This window comes from Nematolebias whitei, chromosome 10 (genome assembly GCF_014905685.2).
Source record: "Nematolebias whitei isolate Nwh7 chromosome 10, NemWhi1, whole genome shotgun sequence".
Lineage (NCBI taxonomy): Eukaryota > Metazoa > Chordata > Actinopteri > Cyprinodontiformes > Rivulidae > Nematolebias > Nematolebias whitei.
Window position 1 is genome coordinate 2,374,666 of NC_056507.1, and position 14,960 is coordinate 2,389,625.

The following is a 14,960-nucleotide window of genomic DNA, read 5'->3' on the forward strand; positions in this document are numbered from 1 at the left end:
TCCAGGTGTACTTTCTATAGTCCAGGTGTACTTTCTATAGGAAGAAAGATGAAAAAACGCCCGTTAAGATAGAAACAATTACAAATACAAACAGGAAGAGTAGAGCGAGTAAAGACGGCAGCAGAGAGAGGAAACGTGGTCAGTTTGTCCTCCAGCAGTCTAAGCCTATAGCAGCATAACTAAGGGACAGCTCAGGAAACCCAAGCCAACCCAAACTATAGGATTTATCAAAAAGGAAAGTCTTAAAACTGGACAATGTGTCAGCCTCACGGACAGAAACTGGAAGTTGGTTCCACAAGAGAGGAGCCTGAGAACTGGAAGTCATTCTGCTTTTGGAAACTCTAGGAACCACGAGTAAACCTGCAGTCTGAGAGTGAAGTGCTCTGTTGGGAAAATATGGAACAATAAATCTCGAATGTAAGATGGAGCTAGGTTGTTGAGAGCTTTGTAGGTTAGAAATGAGATTTTGAATTCTATTCTGGATTTGACAGGGAGCCAATGGAGAGAAGCTAAAACTGGAGAGATATGATCTCTCCCAGTAACTCCAGTTAAGACTCTGGCAGCAGCATTTTGGATCAATTGAAGACGTTTTGAAGAAGTATTTGGACACCCAGATAATAAACCATTGCAATAGTCCAGTCTAGACGTGACAACTGCCTCACCCGTCTCTCCCATCAACTCCTTGTTTTCAACTTTTAACCAATCATTCATTCTGTGTCATTCGTCACGTGTTCCCTTCTTTTAACTCAATCAAAACCAGTGCAAATTGTGCCATGACTTCCTGTTTTGAACAAATGTATTGTGGGGTAATGTGGTTCATATATTTACTTGTAGCTTACAGTTGGTGGCGATGATGCTGAGGACCTGCTAGAAGTGTCCGTCCATCCAGCCGTCCATCCAGCCATCCATCCATCCAGCCATCCATCCAGCCATCCAGCCATCCATCCATTATCTTTACCCGCTTCTTCCTTTTCGGGTCGTGGGCGTCACTGATGTTCCACATTACAATAGATCAAAGTTCATGCTCAATAATCCAGGTAAATCCAGGATTATTGAGCATGAACTTTGATCTTCTTAACTTATTAAACAATGTTTAAATTTGAGCTGCAGGGTTGGAAACTTCACAAGATACATAAATACAGAAACTGTTGTTTTTATTTTACTTCGAACACAGGCTAAACCTTTTTCTCCGTGTTTTCTCCATGAATTATATAAATGGATGAATATATCATAACAATGTAGCTGAACCATTTCCATCTTTCCCAGTTATGTTTCATACACTTCAACTGGTTTAATGTGTTTTTGTGTATTTCCAGGTATATGAAGTGCAGCCATCCAGCAGTGTTCTGAAAAAGATCAGCTCTCTTGTCAGTAAAGTTTCGGAGCCGCTGCACCCTCACGTTGAGGAACATCATCAGACAAACATCAAACAATTGTCCCACACGTTCTCCAGGGAAAAACAGCACCTGTAAGAGCCTGTACACCCAACGGACATGTCACCGTACACTAAACTGACTTACACAGAGAAATTAAGAAATTAAACAAAGCTGCAGCAAATGAAAGAAAAGAACAACTATAACTATTATCAATGAACTTCATCACTTAATGTGAGAACGTTTAATAAATAAACACACAATTACAAATATGTTTGTGAGAATCTGTGTGTGCTGTGTTATTTATGTATATTCTTGTGTTTCCTTCATTCTCCAGTGTTCTTTCCTTCATGTTGTCCAATCCCAATCACCCCAGGTGTTCATCATGGTGTCTTGTTAGTGTCTCTTTAGGTTCTGTGTCTTTGTGTTTCCTTGTTGTTCATGTATTGTGCTTTCCACAGCTGTCCTGCTCTGTTTCTTCCGTGTTTCCCTGATCCTGTGTTAAATGTAAGTTTTGCTGCCACATCAGCTTTTTTGAATATTTGTTTAATAAATAGATATCCTTTATTTTATCCTTGAGTTCTCAGTGTCTGTCTGCACTGGGTTTGATACAACCACAGATAATGATATTGGTCAAAAGAAAGTTTGTCATTCATCTAGAAACTTGACAAATGGATGATCAATAAACTAAATTACCATCAGGGGTGAACGATGCTGCTCACAAAGAGCTGCAAAATAAACTGTGGCTGTCGCAGAAGGCCCGACCAACTGGTTCAACTCCACTCTACCCAATATATGTACATTTTATTTCTTCTTCTTTCGGCTGCTCCTTCTTCAGGGGTCACCACAGCAAACTGAGTCGCACAAAGACTTGACAATTATTTTTAAGCGGATGTCCTTCCTGATACAACCACAGACCACCGAGCTCCCACAGCCCTCTGTGTGGAGCAGAGAGCTGCTGTCTAGGGCGTCAGGGGGAGCAGATGGTGGTGGACGGGGGCCTTGCTCAAGGGCCCAGGGTGGGACAAGTGAGGCTTGAGGCGGGTGTTTCACTTTTCCCACCAACATTTTTGATGGAGTTGAAGCGGCGACCTTTCAATCACAGGCCCACCTTCTTTAACCTCTGCACCACCACTCCCCCATTTATTTAATATGAAATATTTATTATGATCCAACTCTCTAGCGGTGTAGCCAGCCACTAAATGTGATGCTCTCAGTGCAGACACATTTCATTAAGTGGTGGCCTTCAACAGATGTTTCAATTGTTGATGTTGGAGTAAAGCCTCGGTGGTTCTTACAGTTTGGGCAGTGAACCCTCCGACGTCTGTTTCTGCTCTGAATTGGTCTCTAGTCGACGGTGCTGCTTCATTTCACAGGCCTTAAAAACAGCACCCTGCTTTTAACACACTGAGCTCTCTGCTCTGGCAACAGTTCATGCTCAATCATCCAGGTCCAATCCAACCAAATCCAATAATGCTCGGTCACGTCCTCTGGACAGTTTCTTTTTGCGCTCCTCTGGCACTGACGTCAGTAAATGAACACTTCAAAGTCCAGATCGTGTTAACAACTTTACGTACCAGAACGCAGTCTCTCAGGAAGCAGTCGCTGCAGCGTGCACGTGGAGGCTGCGTAAACAGCCTTCACCATCAAAAACAACAAGGCATCAAAAAAAGAGGGCAGATTTGTGGATTCTGTTCAGAATGGTTTCGATTTAGTTTCTGATGTTTCATTGGAGCTCTGCAGGCCGGATGTGACCCACAGTAAAGGAAAAAACACTATTTCTGCAAGAGATCAAAAATGAACATCCACATGAACGTGTGCACACAAGTTGATAAAATAATGGCAAAGGTTTATGAAATGGAAGCTTTAATTTTCATATTTGAAATTTTAATTTGGGGCGGCTGTGGCTGAGTGGTTTGAGCAGCCGTCCTCCAATACGAGAGTCGGGGGTTCGAATCCACCAGCAGTCACATGTCAAAGTGCCCCTGGGCAAGACAGTGAACCCCTCATAGCCTCTGATGTGTGTCCCATCGGTGCATGAATATGATCTAAAGCACTGATTAGTCTCTTTAGAATGATTTGTTCAATTAGCTTTGTAGAGATCTAGTATAGAGCTGTATGAACGGGTAAATGAGGACACAGATTGTTGTAAAGAGCTTTGAGTATCTTGAAATAAGATAGAAAGGAGCTGTATAAGTACAGTCCATTTTAATTAAAGGAAATAAGGGCCACCTGGACAAGTGCAGTTGGTAGTGTTGCCTTTTAGCGAGAAGGTCCCCGGTTCAAATCCTGGCGAGGGGCCGTTCTGGGTGGAGTCTGTTCTCTCTGTGCATGTGTGGGTTTTCTCCAGGTACTCCAGTTTCCTCCCACAGACCAAAAACATGCATGTTAGACTGACTGGTAACTCTTGATTGTCCCTAGGTGTGTGAGACAGAGACAGAGAGAGAATGGTTGTTTGTCTCTGTGATGGACTGGAGACATGTCCAGGGTGTCCCCAGCCTCTCCCACAGTGACTGCTGGATATGGGCACCAGTGACCCCAGTGGATGGATGGATGGATGGGTGGATGGATGGATGATGGGTGGATGGATGGATGGATGGATGGATGGATGGATGGATGGATGAAAAAATTGAGTAATTTTATTTTAAATAAAGTTAAATATTTAGAAAAATATAAATTCAAAAAGTAAAAAATCAGCAGACTATTCTCAATAGAGCTGAATGTTTTGATTTATGAGTGAAGATAACTCTGAATATGCAGAAGTAGTTTCACTGCAAGAACCGTACGGAAGAAACTAGAAAGTTTTAACGCTGACTCAGCGCAGAACTGCTCAGGGAACAGGAACGACAAGTTCAGATCTCTGTGAATCCCTGCTTTGACTCATGTTAGGATGTCGTCTGATTTGTGGCAGCCGTGTCCGGTTGGTTCCGTGTTTATTTAACAGAACTGAGTTCTGTCTCCTGTTAAGAACAAGAAGTTTAATCTCTGGATCCTGCTGTCGTATCTTCAACACGGAGCAGATGTGAGACACCCTGTTCTTCGTCAGTTGGTCATCTGGCTGTGAGTTTTATGGAGACAGTTGGAGCATCTTAATTTTTCCTGAAGTATAACTCTAGGTGAAAATAAGGCTGTAAACAGCATCACTGCTGTCACACTAAACAATGCTTTAATCTAAATAATCAATCCACAAACTGACGTTCTCCTCTGAAATCAAACTTCTAACTTGTCTATAGTTTTATTCTAATCATTTATTTCACTTTTAGTTTGACTTCTCTCGTCACTTTGGTGAAAGTGATTCCAAGTAAAACCAAAAGAAAACTTTCTGGTCCAACACGAAGACTTTCCTCTGTTTGAAGAAACATTTGTCGCTGCATGTCAGGACGTTTGTGTTGCTTTGAACTGTCGTCATTCATCTCAGTCAAACATTTCACAATGACCGTAGGCTCAGACTTTTCAAGAGATGTGAACAAACACGTGCACACAAAGATGCACGTAAAAACCTTCTTGAGCATCAATAATGTCTGACAAATTCTTTACTAAATATAGTTTGTTTCATTTGTTCCATATACAGTTAAGAATGTTTCCATCCATCCATCATCTTCCTCTTGTTCTGGACTCAGGTCTCGGGTGCAGCATCTTGAGCAGGGAGGTCCAGACATCTCTTTCCACAGCCTCTTCCAGCTCTTCTGGGAGGACTCCGAGGCGTTCCCCGACCAACAGAGAGACATAGTCTCTCCAGTGTGTCCTAGATCTTCCCCGGGGTCTCCTCCCAGTCGGACATGCCCGAAGCACCTCCCTAGGGAGGTGCCCAGGGAGCATCCTTACCAGAGTTCATGACCAGAGGTGAGGGGAGGAACATAGACTGACCAGTAAACAGAGAGCTTTGTCTTACAGCTCAGCTCCCTCTTCACCGTAATGGACCAGCACAGAGTCCACAATACTGCAGACGCTGCACCAATCCATCTGTCAATCTCACGCTCCATTCTTCCTTCACTCATGAACAAAACCCTGAGATACTTGAACTCCTCCACTTGAGGCAGAACCTCACCCTCGACCTGAAGAGAACAATCCAAACTTTTATGACTGAGGACCATGGTTTCAGATTTGGAGGTGCTGGTTCTCATCCCAGCCGCTTCACACTCGGCTGTGAACCGCTCCAGTGAGAGCTGAAGATCACGACACAATGACGCCAACAGGACCACATCATCTGCAAAGAACAGAGATGGAATCCTGAACCACCGAACCGGACTCCCTCCATCCTCTGGCTGCACCGAGAAGTTCTGTCCATGAAAGTTATGAACAGAATCAGTGAATATGTATCTTTAAGATGGGGGGGGGCAGTGGTGCAGAGGTTACAGAAAGTGGGCCTGTGATTGGAAGGTTGCCAGTTTAACTCCCCAGACCAACAACTTTAAAATCTGGGTGGGAAAGATGAAACATCCACACCTGATCTGCCTCCACCCTCGTTTGTTCCACTCTGGGCCCTTGAGCAAGGCCTTTAACCCCCACCATCTGCCCTTCATGACGCCCTAGATGGCAGCTCTCTGCTCCACACAGAGGGCTGTCGTAGCTCGGTGGTCTATGGTGGCAGGAAGGACATCTGGTGTAAAAACAAATGACAAGTCTTCGTGGGAGTTAGTTTAATGGGCAAGACACTGAACCCTTCACTGCCTCCGATGTGTGTCCCATCGGTGTATGAATGTGATAAATCTCTGATTAGTCTCTTTAGAATGATTTGTTCAATTAGCTTTGTAGAGATCTAGTAGAGAGCTGTGTAAATGAGGCACAGCCTGCGTTGTAAAATGCATCTTGATCAGATAGAAAGGTGCTATATAAGTACCGTCCATTTACCAGTTACCATAGAAATGGTTCAAATGAGGAGAGTGTGATGGGAAGATGGAAGGAGTACTTTGTGGAGCTAATGAATGAAGAGAATGAAAGAGAAAGAAGAGTAGAGGTCATAGAAACTGTGGACCAGGAAGTGGGAAAGATTAGTGAGGGTGAAGGTTGGAAAGCTCTGAAAAGAATGAAGAAGGGGAAGGAAGTAGGACCTGATGACATACCAGTGTGTTCCCAGCAACTCTGGAAATCAGTGATAAACTGGAAAATGAATTTTACATTTTCCAGACAGTGAAAACAGACTGGGATAAATAGACTGAGAGAAATGAAACGTCAAAAATGAGGGGAAACCCTGGAAATTTAAACACTGATTAAAACATGGTTTATCTGAGATTTTGACATGTTCATGTATTAATGCTAGTATTCTAGTATCATTGTGTCCATGTACTGCACGTTAAAGTACTTAATACTGCAGCGAGGATGGTGGGCTCGATGAGAAACAACAGAAAAGGCTGAAGACTGAACCTGCTTTCGTGTTTCCACAGGTTTGACTGCTCAGACAAAGACAACTTCTTGGACAGCAGAACAAGGAGCTCCATAGTAAGTCCAAGTCTGATCCCACTGTGTTCAGATCAACTCTTCTCGAACGTGTAAGAAAAAGTAGAAACGAACAGTTTTGTGAAGCAAACACATGAATGTGTCCTAAACATAGGTCACATCATCAGTCCTAATGGTGAGAAAACAGTACCAGACAAAACTTGGAACAAACTAAATGTGATTTTGTTTATTTTTTGTTAAACACTATCAACTAATACAGTCAAACACACATACTTTAGTACAAAATGGATAAAAACACCAAGTGTGTTCTAAATTTTATGTTTTTTGAAATCATCCAAAAAGCTTCTGGATCAATATGATCATTTTTTACACTCGCCTAAAACTCAAACAGGTAAGAAGTGTTTTCTCTAGGGCTTCATATGAGCAGCATCAGATTTAAACACCTGAAGGTATTTTCCAGTTATATATCTCCATATACATATTATTTTGTCATAACTCTCAATACCTGTAAAAACATCAGAGTTGTAAACAAGTTTGTATTTTCTAACGCTGCTTTGCTGTAGCTGCCATCTTGAATTGTGTTGACTCCAAAAGTCACTTTGGTGCAGACTTACATCCAATGAATACTTTCTAAACATTTCTTTAAAGTTTGTTCTGTGATTCATGAGATCATTTTCTATCATCAAACAATATATAGACAAAGGGGAAACGTGCTCTGCCTTTGCTTCATCTATAATTTCATCCATTTTCTGACATCTTCATGAATTTTACCGAGAATCCCAAGATTATACATTTGGATTTGTCTGCCTGTACTGGAAGAGTCAGTCAACAAGCTTTTTGTGGAATAAAGCGATTCCCAAAACAACCAGGTGTAGACATCATCAGATTTATTACAAAGCTTTGGACAACAGCCAGCAATCACAGACGATCAATGCAAGTGCACACTTATCAATGTCTTCACCTGTCTGAGGTTATGAGCCGTCCTGACTTCCCGAACTAAAAAGTTCGTTTTGTAGGAAACTCCCTGCCGCCAGCCTCCGCCCTGTCAAGCTGTTGTCAGAACCAGGCTGCAGACAGAGACCATGAGGTATCTGGGAAGCCGGACAGCTCGAACCACGTCACTATAATCATGTCAATCAAATCTTGAAGATAATAAAATTGTCTCTTGCTGTCTCTTCAGTGATCGCTCACATGAAGACTGATTATTACATAGAGTAAGGATCATGGAACATTGTAATATCATTCACAATAACAGTAAAAGAGCAGTGCATAAATACATTAACCAAGTCAAATATTGGAGCGTGTTGAGCACAAAAAATACACGTTCTCTTGACGAAGCTGATGCTGTCTCAGATGATAATAAGCTATTAGGAAAAGAAGCAAGCATGAGAATGGACAACAATCAGTTCTTTGTTTGGTACGAACACCAGCATCCTCACCAACTTCTATAGGTGCACCATTGAGAGCCTGCTGACAGGCTGCATCACAGGGTGGTACTGGAACTGCACCAGTCAGAGCTGGAAAGCTCTACAGAGGTGGTGCAAACATCAGAGGACATCACTGGTAGCAGTCTCCACACCATCCAGGACATCTACCACAGCCGATGTCTGCGTAAAGCACGCAGCATCATTAAGGACCACACCCACCCAGCACAAGGACTCTTCCATCTACTACCCTCAGGCAGACGATACAGGAGTCTGTCATCACGTACAAAAAGACTAAAGGACAGTTATTATCCACAAGCTGTCAGATTACTGAACTCTCAATAAATAACACTGAGCAACTGGCAATTACTAACTAATAATTCATCATACATCAGTATCACTACCTGTGTAATAACCTGTCACACAACCTGTGTAGTTTATGTTAATAATGTGCTATATATATAGCATGTGCATTATAGCTTATATTACCACCTTGAAATACTTATTCATTCAAATTCATCCTGCTTGCACTGTTATATTTTACCATGTTGTTGTTTATGTAGTGAACTTAATCTGGTGTCACGACTAAGCCTAAGGTCAAAATCCTTGACCTTAAGGACCTTGTGGGACAGAAACTGTCATTTTATTGATTTGAATCCAGAAATACAGGTTCTCCCATCCTGAGACTTTCTTTCTTGAAGATTCAAGTGAAAAGAACACTCTCTTTTTTATTATCATTACTATTTTACAAATGTTGATAATCAAAGTGTCTTAGTTCAAATGAAATGCAAACGTGAGACGTCATTTATATTTGACCCATCAAAATGAATGCGGTCATTTATTTACAGAATCAAAGTTTAACATCAAACATTTACATTAATTTGGCAAATTATGAAAATAACAACATAATCAATCAATCAGGAAAAATCATACGGCCATGATTTTTCCGTTGCTTCACCACAGACATTTATGAAAACTGTACAATTATGCTCTTTTACCCACACGGATGTGGATGAGCACTTTACACAGACATTTCTAAAATATCTGGAAGAATTTCTACTTGAGAGGAAAGTTTAAAGATGGGAAAGAAGTTAAAGGGAGTAAAGATGGTATGTGAGGGGAAGTGTTCACCAGAACCGACACTCTCCATCAGAACCCAGCTCACCTCGGTACGCTTGGTAGGAAACTTGACTCATTACCTTTCTGAGATTAATCAGCAGATATGGAGTTCCGTTAACGCTACCTGTCCAGCGTCTCCTTAGGATGGCTGTAGCTCGTCAGAAGTAGTGGCGAGTGGAAAGTGTTATATTCCCATGACTCGGAAGAGCTCTGTTGTCATGTCAGGATCTTCCCGTCTCCCAGAACTGGGCTTCTCCGCACAGAACTGAACAGAACTGAACTCAACCGAACCGAGTGGAACCCTCACAGAACTCCAGCAGAACTGAGTAGTTTACAGATCTGAGTAGACCAGGAAGTACCGACATTTTAAAGAGCTCTTTTTCCGGTCCATCTGGGAGTATTCCCATTGGCCAGAACCGACCAGACGGGGTGTGTTTTGTGACGTAAAAGGTTAGAATGCAGCAAGAATTGTTATGGGACAGATCAGAAATGTTCTCACAGACAGAGAGAGTTTTGTTTTGGCGCGTTTCAGAAACAGGTGCCAAAAACCTCTATATTTATGTCTGAGAGGATTCTAAAAACATGACAGTTCGTTCCAACAACTGGTTTTGCGTTTGACTCCAACCTTGGACCAACTTACACTTGCTCATTCAAAGACAGAAAATCAGAAAATGCATAATTACTCTGTAACAGCTTTAACATGAGTTCTAACTTTGCATGAGAAAAAATCATTACACAGTTAATAAAATTGATTAGTTCACTGCAACATCTAAAATGGTTTGAACTAAGACACTTTGATTATCAACATTTGTAAAATAGTAATGATAATAAAAAAGAGAGTGTTCTTTTCACTTGAATCTTCAAGAAAGAAAGTCTCAGGATGGGAGAACCTGTATTTCTGGATTCAAATCAATAAAATGACAGTTTCTGTCCCACAAGGTTCTTAAGGTCAAGGATTTTGACCTTAGGCTTAGTCGTGACACCAGATTAAGTTCACTACATTTACTATCTTTCTTTAGGACATTGTAAATATTAAAATTACTTCTTCACCTTTTGATACTTTTTTTTGTACCCTTATTGCATGCTTTTAGTATTTCTTGTTGGTTTGTTATTAGATTTTTTTTTTTTGTGAGTCAAATCAGTTCTTCTCATCCTGAGCATTTCATTGTACTGTTAACCTTGTGTTAACCTTGTGTTAACCTGCATATGACAAATAAACACAACTTGAACTTTCCATTAGTTTTGCTGTTTATTTCATTTTTACTTTTTGTAATGAGGACAGTAGCTGGTTTGTATGTGGATTAGCAATCACTTCAGGGTGTCGGGTCAGGTCAGCAGTTATATATGTTCAGGTGAGTTGAGATAAAAGGAGAAAATGTCCAGGTTCTGGGTTTAACTTGAACTTGTCTTTAATTAGACTTGAGCATGAACATCAACACTCCTGGGTATCTCGGTGTGTGTATGTGTGTGTGGTTTTCTACAAGAGGATAAACCAGATATACATTATAAGTACTAGTCTATGAAACTCCATATTACAATGCAACTTAAATATCTTCATGGGAAAAAAACATAACTATTTTTTTCATTCAACCTTTTTTTATTCAGATAAATCACAATGAGCCTCAAAGACTCTTTTACAAGTGAGACCTGTTTAGACAGACAATAAAAGTGGTGAAAGTGACCACATAGGTTTTGGAGGCAAAAAAAATTCCTAACAGGCTCTCAATCTCTGGCTGAAGATTGCTAGCCTAAAAATGAAAAAACAAAACAAAAAAACCTCGCACACAAGCACGTAATGACACCGACATTCCACAGAGGAGGGGGGATGCAAGGGCGGTGAGTGTGTCCAAGGACACCCCAGAAGCGCAGTAAGAGTTTGGATGAGAGTGGTATAATCGCTCAGTTCCCTCTGAAGAGATCCGTAAACACTCTCAAGGGTGCCGAGGTCGACCAAGGACAGTGTCAGATAGAATCCAACGAGTCCTGAAATGATGATGGAATGTTTATTCAGCCGGGGCCCTCTGATTGGTCCATAGACTTCCTCGGTGGGAGAGGGGAGGGGGCAGAGAATCAAGTTTACAGTCTCCAGGCGGATTGAGATAAAGTGGCCTGTCAAGGCCAGCCAGGGAGCCGAAATCAGATGGGAACAGGCAGAATGTTACTGATTATGTCTACCTTGAGTCTGAGTCGGTCCTCTTAGTTCTAAAACATCTTAATTAAGTGGACACACCACTGGTCCGTGCCTGAGAGTATTCCCTGAGGTCTGATCCATCCTGCCAGCGAATCCTAGGGGTCGCAAGTAGCCAGCAATTCGCATAAATCACATCCAGTCTGCGGCTTAGTTCGCAAAGCAATTGAGTCTGGGTGCTCGAGGCACGAACAAAGCCATAAGACAGGCAGCCTGACCAGGGCCCAATTTGCTGCCGGTGACTTCCTTGTTTGTTGATAAGCCAGGAACCAGCCAATTCCAAAAAGCAGGAAACCTGTAAATAAATTCAGTTATATATGTGTCCTCAACATCCTGGATTGACAGCTGATATAGACAATCACCTTCCACTTTCCCCAGGAATCAATGACATATCCAGCTGTGTGCGTGCCATCAGGGCAAGTTGGTTCACCTAAAGCCTGTTTTCTACTACTAAGGCCTGGTTGATGAAAATGCACAGCATAAATGCACATAAAATAACTATCACATTTATCAGTAATTAACGCTACATAAAGTATACATCACACAACAATGTAAAACATTTCAGTTGGAAAATATGAGACACAGACATGAACAGTATCATATACACAGACCTACAGGCCTCAGATAAGTAATGCTAAGTGGCTAGCAGTTAGCTTCTCCAAAATACTCAAAAAAAGGCTTCGAACCATCATTGCTCTTAACAAGACTTGAAATACAGTTTTGAGCTTAGACAAAACAAGGACAGAGCACACATAATGTTACTCACTTCCAATGAACGTGCACTGTTAATGAGATTGATTAAAGGGAGTCTATCACACTGATAACTGCGTCATCTACTGTTGTCATCACTCTTTGTTAAAATCAGGTCTCTCTTGTAAATGAGTCCTCGAGGCTCAATGAGACTAACCTGTATAAATAAAGATTGAATGTAGTAAGTGAACACTGCACGGGACCACTCATACAGTATTAGTGAAGGCACCTAGTGGCAGAAATAAGAACTACAACACAATTCTCAACTACAGACGTATTAAACCGGAGGGCCGAAAACAAGTAAATAACCGTCTTTGCACAGTTTTCATTATTATAAATGTTTTAGCAGTTTGGTTTTCTAACTTTGTTTGCTTCCCTGTCAGGTATTTGAGATTTTAAAAAGAACCAAATGCAAGACGAAATACAACATGGGTAAGTCTGGGTTTTTTTTGTATCTCTTACAAGTGACGCGACATTTGCGAACGATCCGAATCGTTTGAACGGCACTTTACAACGAACAATAAGAACCAAGTTGCAGAGAGTCATTCCTGGTTTTATTTTTATTCCTGCCTTGTAATTTCTTCATGCTTTCCTCTTCAAATGCAGAGACAATTGCTCCTCCTTCGCTTTTTCCCTGAGACAAAGAAAACAGGCAAAGGGGAGGAGTGCAGCGGGGTGGGGGGGGGGGGGGGGGGGGGGTGATAAAACATGTGGTTTGTCGCTAGTGGCGTACATGATGGTGTGCATGATGGTGCACGTCGTACATGTCACTGACATCACTGTTGTTCAAACTGAACAGCTCTATGAAGCACACAGATCGTCAAGACCCGGTTCCCTTCAAAGAGCCACATTTCTCATCTCTACTTCACGTCTGTAAATATGTCCCTGCTGCCATCTAATGTTAAACTTTGCATTTTATCTTTGAAATGGTCTCATTTCATAGAACATTTGAAATTGTTAATGTTTCATTGAGATTAAACTATGGGCTTATGAAACTGGAAAAATTCTGTTTTTAATTACGTATTACGTATTAATTATTTAAATTTTTTTAGTATTGAATGTTTTTTGAATGTTTTTAATTACATTTTATGCAACAACCCAACTGTTTCAAATTTTGGAGTGTAAGAAATAGTTATTTTAGAGGTGAAACCGTAAATGTTTCCATACCGGACCATCAAGGCACGGATATCTTGGACAAATACGTACAAGGACCAGTTGACGACTATAGTCCCAGCCAATCAACCACGTCTGTCATCCTGAGGAGGAAGCTCGTGATGTTTTTGTTCCTCCTCACAGAGTAAACTGGAAAAAGGGAACTGGAAAAACCCTCCATCTCCCGTTCGGTCGGCCAGCAACGTTGTGAGCATGATAACGCGAAAAATAAGCAACACAATAAGCTGAATCCCATTTTAGTGTGTGGCTGCATCTAGGTGTAGAAAAAGATCACAAGTAAAAACTGGGTTACAAGATCAAAATTCAAAATGGCCACCACCGTACAAATATGTAAACTGGCCACCCCATCATATGAGGACCCTATATGCTTTCTAGTCTAACAAGGTTAAGTCAGGTCCTCTGGACGGATTCTTCTTTGTTGAAACGTTTCAACAAAGAGAGAGGAGTGAAGGAAGAGAACCCGTCCATCATTAAAAAGGGGCGGAGCCTCCGTGTCCAGCTGCCCCCCTCTTACAATGCTGTTATTGCTAGTATCACACAGCAAGCGACCATCAGGGCACTAACGATCATTCATCAGGCTGGTGGTCCTCCTTCTACATGTGAACAGTTAGTTCTGGATATCAGCAACAAACTGGTTGATCCACTATGAGGGGATGTTTATAAGACCGAGTTTGTTGCAGCTCCTCAGACTGAAGAAGTCTTTTGGATAAAAGATGAAACATTTCAACAAGAAGAATCTGTCCAGAGAACCTGACTTGTTAGATTTATGTTCCTGGATTATTGAGCATGAATCAAGATGTACTTCCTAGTTTGTATACTACCTAAAACTATAGTTTCCTCAAATGATTTATGTGGCTGAAGATTAATCTGTGGGGGCCAAGGCCACCATTGGCTACCCCCTGACTCCTCCATTGCACCTGGTGGTGCATAAAAGTGCCCCCTCTGCTCGCCAGGATCCATCACTCTGTGCCACTTCGGACAAGCAAAAATGATAACTTGTCCACGGTGTAACTCTTAATCACTTGAATAAAAACATTCAGGTTTACTTTCATTCCCTGTCCAGCTCCAGTCCAGACAAACTACAAAACATTCACTATTCAAACCCCTCAGTGATGGGGGGCAGTGTTCTTATTTTGTTTTGTTTGTTGCGAACAGCCATGATAAATTATCTGTGCAGCTGATGGGTTGAAATATTTAGCTGACTGCTCTTATACAGGTCAGACGTGTAAACTGAGGTTTGAGTTTCTGGTGTTATAACTGAAAAGTTGAAAAGTAACATGTCCTTGGTTGTTGGGTTTTGAGCTATTGAGACTGATTATGAATACTTGTGTATTTTATAAATTCATATTAACGTGCACGTCTGTATTGTGTTGGCAGGAATCACCAGTCTCCTTGGCAGCGGTGTTTACACAGCAGCTTACCCTCTTCATGATGTAAGCAGAACCAGTGCATGATTAGCAAAAATTGATGATTGACGTTTGAAAATTGCGATGGTACTCTGATGGTACTCTGATGGTACTCTGATGGAACTCTGAT

At 41.5% G+C, this 14,960-nt stretch overlaps 1 protein-coding gene across 1 annotated transcript in view; it reads left to right on the forward strand.

Moving 5' to 3' along the window:
• Positions 1–14,960, forward strand: part of LOC119415892 (anoctamin-1-like) — a 43,209-nt gene that overhangs the window by 11,928 nt on the left and 16,321 nt on the right. Inside the window, exons 5-8 of the mRNA XM_037683065.1 lie at positions 1,317–1,468; positions 6,758–6,812; positions 12,635–12,683; positions 14,802–14,857. Coding sequence (XP_037538993.1) covers positions 1,317–1,468; positions 6,758–6,812; positions 12,635–12,683; positions 14,802–14,857 — 312 coding nt within the window. The remainder of the gene's footprint in view (positions 1–1,316; positions 1,469–6,757; positions 6,813–12,634; positions 12,684–14,801; positions 14,858–14,960) is intronic.